This window comes from Adiantum capillus-veneris, chromosome 21, assembly GCF_014529385.1.
Source record: "Adiantum capillus-veneris isolate H3 chromosome 21, ASM1452938v2, whole genome shotgun sequence".
NCBI lineage: Eukaryota > Viridiplantae > Streptophyta > Polypodiopsida > Polypodiales > Pteridaceae > Adiantum > Adiantum capillus-veneris.
Genome location: NC_140951.1, coordinates 145586229 through 145594379, shown reverse-complemented (window position 1 = coordinate 145594379; position 8151 = coordinate 145586229). Strand labels below are relative to the sequence as shown.

The 8151-nt window shown below is 42.9% G+C and overlaps 2 protein-coding genes across 2 annotated transcripts; both read left to right on the top strand.

Annotated features, from left to right (window-relative positions):
- The first annotated feature begins 4184 nt into the window (after positions 1-4184).
- On the top strand, positions 4185-6894 carry LOC147431905 (uncharacterized). Its single transcript, XM_086493055.1, has 3 exons — positions 4185-5675; positions 5753-5865; positions 5936-6894. The coding sequence occupies exons 1-3, from the start codon at positions 4817-4819 to the stop codon at positions 6338-6340; spliced, it is 1377 nt and encodes a 458-aa protein (XP_086349181.1). The 5' UTR covers positions 4185-4816; the 3' UTR covers positions 6341-6894.
- On the top strand, positions 4197-4733 carry LOC147431906 (uncharacterized). Its single transcript, XM_086493056.1, has one exon. The coding sequence runs from the start codon at positions 4197-4199 to the stop codon at positions 4731-4733; it is 537 nt and encodes a 178-aa protein (XP_086349182.1).
- Positions 6895-8151: the final 1257 nt, after the last annotated feature.

Below are 8151 nucleotides of genomic sequence, written 5' to 3'. Positions count from 1 at the left end.
CTGCCACGATCAACAAGTGGATCAGAGAGGAGCCAACAGTGCCAATGTACAAAGCAGACATCTCCAAGCCTGAAGGAGTCAAGCTAATAGTGGACTCTCAACCCAGGTGGAGAAAGGCATGGCTGACAAAGTATCCACAGTATCTAATCCATTTGGTAGAGGCGCCTAAAGTCATCAGAGATAACCTCACTTTCTACCCTCTACCAAGGATGAGGACGTGGAAGGCCCATGAGCTATCGTAGAGAAGCCAACCTACTTGGCTGAACTACTCGAAGCTGCTAGGCTTGAAGGCAGGCGAGAGAATAAGTGAACAATACATGGTGAAAACCTTAATGGGCGCCATCAAATTGTTCACTGGCTCGCTTGACCTATCTTGCATCATGATGAGAAAGATTTGTAAAACACTTTTGGCAATCTTCGAGACATTCCAACCAGGCCAGGCAACAGACATTATCTTCTTCTTTCAAGATACATACAAATGTGCATACGATATGTCTGGTCAGCCATCCCACGAGGTGATACATGCATTGTATCAAAGGATCATGTTTTTACCATCCTATCACCTCCAGGCCTTTGAAGAAGCCTTCTACGCCGGCTTCTTCACAATCAACACAGATATATTCGGCCCGACACTACTAGCTCAACATGCAAGATATGAGTCTCTTCTCAAGATGAGAGACAACATGCACTGAAGAAGCAACAGCCATGTCGAGGACGACATGAACAAGGAGGGGGGGAGTGTTAGAAGCTGGACACATCCTACGGAAAATGACTGCTCGACGAAAGATTATTTTTTGTAATTATTCATTTATTGAGAAAACCCGAATTTTCACCTTTGTAATTATTGGGGCTTACAGAAGTTTCCAGATTGTATCCCATTTTTTATATTTAGATTGAGTAGATGGTTAAAATTGGAACATTAGGGTTTGAGAATTGTAAGGTATTTATACCACTTTTTGACCTTAATGGAACAACCTTTGTCATTTTAAAAGAGTACTGTCTGTGAGTGAGCGTACTTTGTACGAGAGAGAGTGAGAGTTTCATCTTGACGCCATCGGTGGTCGGAATCGAGTGCGGATAAGTGCAGTGTGTTGCCCCCGACGAGAGCTACACGCCAATACCTACATTGCGGGCGTACGGTCCGGTTTTGCGAGCTTAATCTACGAGCTTTATCTGGTGATCTGGTGAGCATACGTTATCCATTTTCACATTTCAACATATCCATGCGTTCGCATTGAGTAGAGCTACACATTAGGCACTTTAGTTTTCAAAAACGATGACATGCAGATTTCGATCAGACATCCTACGTGATTTTGTACCAGGTGTTTAGGGTTGGGATTTTGGTTCATGGACCTTAGGGAGAGCGACCTATTGGTGTTAGTAGGGTCTCCTTCAAGTTCTGTGGCATTTTCGAGAACGTTTGATGGGTATTCGGCTCTTGAAAGTGTTGTAGGAAACCTCTTCTTATGCACTCCTGAAGGCTGTAGCTTAGACATTGGGTAGAGACCTCTATAGGAATTAGTCAAGAGTCGGTCGAGTGTAGGTTGACACCCTATGCTTGCTTCCACGCGCCTGCGGGTCGAGCTTCGTCCTTAGCTAACAAATCTTGTTAGGTGAGTTTTCGCTGTGTTGACGTCCGTCGCGGCGTACCCGCCAACAAAGGGGCTCACACAAGGGGCAAGGAGGTGGGCTCAATGGATTGGCTCATCCCAACAATTCCATGAGCTTTATCACCCAATGTTGCATATCAATTTTAGAGTTCGATCGCTCGTTGTTGCATGCCAATTTTAATGTCATGGTGCTAGCCCCAACCATCTTTGAAAGGGCATCTTCAAAGATTCTATCTCATGAAACTAATAGATGGATTTTAATTGGATTAGAGGTTTAATACGAGTCTCGTCAAAAAATAAGCCACTTTAGCGGCTTTTGGATACTTTTGTAAAAAAAATCACCAAAATTTGTAAGAGTTTCAAAATGAAAAATTGCTTCAGGAAAACACGCCGAACACATAATACGAGTTGAATAAAATTTAGAGAAAATCTACTGATGTAGAAGTTTCCAATATATAGCCATCTTTTAAGGTCTAATATTTCCAAATGCACAAAATTTTACTACTCCATCCCAAAGATAGCTCAAAGGATCTTTAAACACATTGAAAATTCATTGAAAAATAGATAGACATCTATGTGATGGGTCTACAAAACCTTCTATATTTTTGGGAGAGAAAATGATGACATTTGACACCCATCCAAAGTAAGGAGAAAAATACGATTTTATGTAAAAATTGATATTAAAAAAAAAAAAGATTTTATGTTTTTATGTTTTTGATTCAATTTTGTGCTACAAAGCTATGTATGCATCTAAATTGCACGCTCATTAAGTTTTTGTGAAGTTTTGTGGTCATTTGCAAAAGCTATCCTCAAATTACTAAAAACTGGCATGAGCCACTAAGTTATGGTTCACTGGTAAGACTAGTGTTAATGTGAATGTTAGCGGCCCATACAACGCCTATATGGGCTTCTCCACTCTCTCGAATCTCATAAAACTCCCTTAACAGAGAATTGTTTATGAACATTATTATTTGTTAAAAAGTCAATGTTGTAAATAAGATTTTTGATGGGATGGTGATAGTTCCATTTGACAAACTCCATCATAATGAAGACGATGTCTATCCTCGTCAATCCTCGAAGTCCTATCTCTCTAAGATGCAAACATACTCGTGAGAAATCTATAAGGGAGATAAAACCTATGAATGCTATGTACACGAATTGCCAATTTTACACAAATGTTTATGAAAATTTCTTCATTCTCTTTTTAGAAAATTTCTTTAGATATTGCTCTCATCTAATTTGTTAAACCAGACAGTTTTGCCAAACAAATAAAAGTTGTGTTTGTTTCATAGCCATTGACTAGCCTTGGGAGGAGGTCTAATACTTTCAAAATTAGACTCCAACATTCCAATAATTTACTTGTAGGAAGTTCTAAGAGATTCTGAAAGAGAGGGGAGGGAGGGATCTACATAGAAGCATGCCCCTCACCCTTGATTGAAATTTGCTTCTAGTGATCATCAAGGTGTAGTGATGTAATTAATAACTTGTCTAGTTGGCTACTTTGGTGAACCACACCCCAAAGATAAGTTTGGATGAACCCACTTAGAACAAATAAACTGATATGCTTAACATTTAAGAGTCATAAGCTTAAGGTTAGGCTGGCAAGAAAGACACAGACACAACCATCTCATTAAGCAATGTTACTATGGAGATGGCATGATGTATGGTTAAAAGACATTCATTGTGCTAGAGATTGATGCTTCTATTGCTCCTGATTTGCATGCCATTTACACGATAGACTACATTTCCTTGCCATAGGGGTGGTGGCCATCCTTTGCCACCTTTGATGAACTGATTGAGATTTGTCATGAAATTGTTGTTTTTTACATTGCTTGGACTTGTCATCATGAAAATCATCTACGTATGGTCTTTTAGGGTGTGGTACCATGATCAGTGTCTAGATTTTCATTGAAAACCTATTTAAGTAGTGGGCTCCCTTGGAAAGCGTGCTTATGTTGATACTATTTTCCCCACAGAGAAGGCAACTCGTTGGAGGAAGTTATGGATTTGGGATAGATTCCCCTTTGCACAATTGGTATGCGATCTTGTTGAGTGTCTAGTGGGCCTCTAAGCAGACCGATGGGAGGCTATTTCCTTCTTTGAGCACAATGTTTGCATCGAGCGATAAATCCTTTTGATGGATCAACACCTCCGCACCCAAACGAGCCATTGATTTCAATAGAGCGACTCTCTCCTACAATTTAGCTACAATTCTGGTCATGCATTTGGAGACTTAGGGTCAGACGTTAGATATCTTACTTGATTTTGAAGGTACCTTTCATAGAGAGAGAGAGAGAGAGAGAGAGAGAGGGGGGGTCATGTTAGGTACCGCCAACACGGAGGGGGTAATTGTAAAAGTGAGGATGAGGCGGCAGGCCTTTGATTTGACTGGGCCACTCTCACGCACACACAGGCGTTGGCGGGCTTGTGGACTCTGGAGGTACCCTTAGCAGCGTTCCAAACGAAAATTTTGAATGTTGCCGCCAAAACTACAATTTTGAAACCTCACGTCATTTAAAAGACCCGCCACTTTCTCGCTTTGCACGGGTTGTTCTTGTGCGCGAATGCATTGACGCCGATTCAGCTATGGAGTTGTGTCGTTTCCTGTCGACAACGTCATTCTCGGATGACTCGCAGGAGGCTTCATTGCACACATTCAACAACACATTCAACAAGCCAGGGATTGTAGCGGCTCACCTCCAGCTGCAGACGCTTCTAAAAACCATGCCTCCTGAAGCAAAGAGTACGCGGGCAGTATTGCAGCACTCGCTCCTTCAGCACGATCCCTTCTTAAAACCTGCATCTCTGGCTCCGGCTGCTTCTAATCCAGGCTTGACCTCAACCACACTCGCAGGTTTGCGCGTAGGAAAGTGGAACCAAGGCAAGTACTTGCACGGCTTCCTGGCAGTAGATGCACCTCTCCTCCTCTACGGGAAGTTTCTCGTGAGCGTCTTCGAGGAGAATGAGAGCGACGCGGCGGCAAGGCTGGTAATGACTGATTTATTTCATGATCTGACACTGCAGGTGCCTCCCCCAGGCTCCCAAGTTATCATCAAGGAGCCTTGTCTTATTAAAGACCACTTTGGGCGTGCAACATTTGGCTGCCGAATCCAGCTTCGTTAGAAGTGGTTGCCTTCTACGTTAAACCTGATTTGGCTCTTGGAAGACACGCTAATGGCGCCGTCGCATGTAGAGAGATCGGGAATATGGAGCACAGCAAGGGGAAATATGCAGCTGCTATTGCATTCTACTCCAGATCTGTCGAGATAGCTCAGGCCGAAGAAGCTGAAAATAAATTGTTCGCTCTGTCTAACAGAGCTGAATCTTGGCTTAGGCTGGAATGCTTCGACAAAGGCTTGGCTGACGCTGAATCTGCTCTTGCAATTGATGCTTCCCACGCCAAGAGCATCTTCCGAAAGGTCCGAGCTCTTTGGAAGATGTATCGGTACCAGACCGCCTTCAAGTTCATGAAGGAGCAGATGGACCTACTGCCACCTGCTGTATCCGATCGGCTTCAAGAAGTGTACAAGGATGCGGCTCTTCTCAACGAGCAAAGCATGCTGGGCAACCATGACCTATCAGAATTATTTCAGAATGGTTGTGAAGCCAAATTTGCTTCTCCTCTTGCGGAGTTTGTTGGCCCTGTGAGAATTGGGCTCTCTTCAACTTCTGGGGGACGGGGCCTTTTCTTGACTTCAGATGTATCTGCAGGTGATTTGTTGATGGTCATCGATTCATTTGCTGCAGTGAAGGTGAGCATTGAAAATTGGGAGTCTAGAAGTGATGATATACAGAAGGTGCAGCCTGGGTTGCTAGCTGAGGTGATTCGCAGCTGTTTAGCTACACCGAGAAATCTTTCCAAGCTTTATGCCATGTATGAAGGGCAGCATCCTGCTAAGCCTGCTCCTAACATCGCCTTGTTTAAACCAATTCCAGATCCTTTGCAGTCTGAAGAAGATGAGACAGAGGTGACACTGCTCTTGGATGTAAGCCGACTGCGTGCCATAATTTTTGCAGCAACGGACATTGAACCTCGATTGGTTGATGAAACTGATTTGATGGGAGGTTTATGGTTGCTTTTAGCCCTTATGAACAACAGCTGCATTCCTAATGTGTGCGTTCGGCGTGTTGGTAATGTCAAGGTGGTTTTTGCCTCAAGGGACATGAAAGCAGTGACAGAGCTTCACCGAACCTACACTTCACCTCTGCTGCCATACTTCTCAAGAATAGAGTCATTTGCATGTCGATGCCCAAGGTGCCATTTTGAGAGAGAGTTGTCGCAACTTGAGGAGCTTGCTAAACAGTATGTAAAGTTGTTCTTTCAGATTTCTGCACCAAATGAATTGCAACGGGTTCGTGACGTGGAGCTATATAAGGTGGCTGTGGAGCTTGAGAAGTACATCAGATTGTTGAAGCTGGCAGATAAAGAAACCAAGTGGCTGCGGACAGCTTTCGCAGAGGCCTATGCTACGGCTTATTCCTCATTTTTTCAGCCTCCTGCTGCCTTGCCTCGTGTGGAGGACTTTGTGGAAGCCATTCTTGAGACTGCTAGTGGTGATCTTGGCGTCCTGAGACTGGTGTTTTGTCTCTCCAAGAATTTGCTTGATCGTCGTTGCTTGGATCTCATAAATAAGCACTTCAAGGCTTATTTTGGGCATCAAACAAGCAGTGTGATAGAGGCGGTGAAGCTAAAGGAAAGACAGGGTTGCAGAAAGGTCTGGGTACGTTGAAGAGTGGTGATGTGGGTGGCCATTTTCTGTAACTGCGTTTTGCCTTGTGAAAGCTAGTTAGGAAGATAACCTGTTTAACGTGCTTTGCCTAGGAAAGCTAGATACTACATATAAGCCTGGTTAGGAAGGTGGTGTTATATAGTTACTAATATTCTCAAGACCTGTAATTGCCCTGCAGCATAACTAGACTTAATTAGGTTTTCTGTTTCCTCATGAGTATGTATTGCCGCTGGTTTTGGCATCCGGATACCTCACTGTCAGGTAATTATTTCATGTGCCATGCATGCTACTACAGTGAATCAGCTCCATGTTTGTACAATTCATTGCTTTCAAGTAATGTCAATCGTCAAGACTGATCACTTGCAAATGGCCAAGAGATCATCTGGTAGACCAAAATACGAACTGAGTTCTATCGCAGGCTTGGAAATTGAAGGGTGCCCTTGTCCTTCCTAGGGAAGGGGAATTCCCTTAGTTGGCCTTCGAAGAGGAAGGGCCAACAGACACTTTGCCTCATCATGCAAGGCAAAAATGCACCAACCCGTGAGTCGATACCCCATAATTTTCTTGCTCCTATGAAATATTCACTTGCTTTTGGTGTATCTTTTATTGTTCCATACTTAGGAGGAGCTAGCATTAGGTATTCTTTAATTAAATTCGATGGTTAGTAAATTTTTAGTATATTGGTATATTATACTTTAGCTCTATTTGCTCCTCTTCCCCCCAAAAGCATCACCATTAGTTTTTACGTCTCTCTCTCTCTCTCTCACACACACACACACACACACACACACACACACATCTTGAGCACTCACTTTAGCCAACATGTGGCACAAGAAGAGTATGCAAGAGTGTGCAAGTTTGAGGGACATGTACATTTGTGAGGTGAGGCTCTTTGAGAAAAGGAAGAGGAGGGAGGCAATTCAATGAGGTAAGGCCCTCTAAGAGGAAGAAAGAGGAAGGTGTCTTGGTCAATGCCTATTGCAACAAAGGCATGGATGACATGATCCAGGAGTTTGTGCAAGGGTAGAGGGGCCAAGGTGTGGTTCAAGATTCTCTTGGCATATAGTGGCCCTTCAACGGGTATGCTCTTACTTGCATGCTATAATTACAAGTAGGAGAGAGGACAGTGCGTGGCGCAAACAGAGAAGGAAGTGTACATAGAAAGTGTTCAACTCTCATGTGAAGCCATGAAGAGGCTAGAAATGCGTAGAGAGAGAGAGAGAGAGAGAGAGAGAGGTTGTGACTTGTTTCCTTGAGCCTCAATGCTATCTCCTCATTTCCTTTAAAAGATTCATGCCCAAACTCAACCGTAGTCACACATGCGCTAGAGGCTAGGACATTAGAGGAGGAGTTTAGAGGTCGCTAGATTCTAGAATCATCATGCACGTTGCACACATCACAAGTCTGGTGTTGCATCAGACTTTGCATTGCAAAGCATCTACATCCGTATAAAAAGCATAACTAGTGAGCTGCCACTCTCAAATCTTGTCACATTTTGATTTTTTGAAGGTCTTCATTAAAAATAACATATTAAAATTGTTATCTCTTCTTTGATTTAGGTGGTGGGATTTAAATCTTAACAAATTTGAACTTATATTTTACCACCTTAGAGCATAGGCTTTTAAAAAAAAATATATAAGCAATGCTCAATAGGAGCTATTTATATTAAAGAAGAAAAACACTACAAGTGTCTTGGTTTTTATATGGATCGACCCGCAACCTACCATTACAGACCATGAAAACCCCATGTGCATCACATGCCACAAGGAGCATAAACACCATAAAGACTAGGATCTTACAAACAATATATT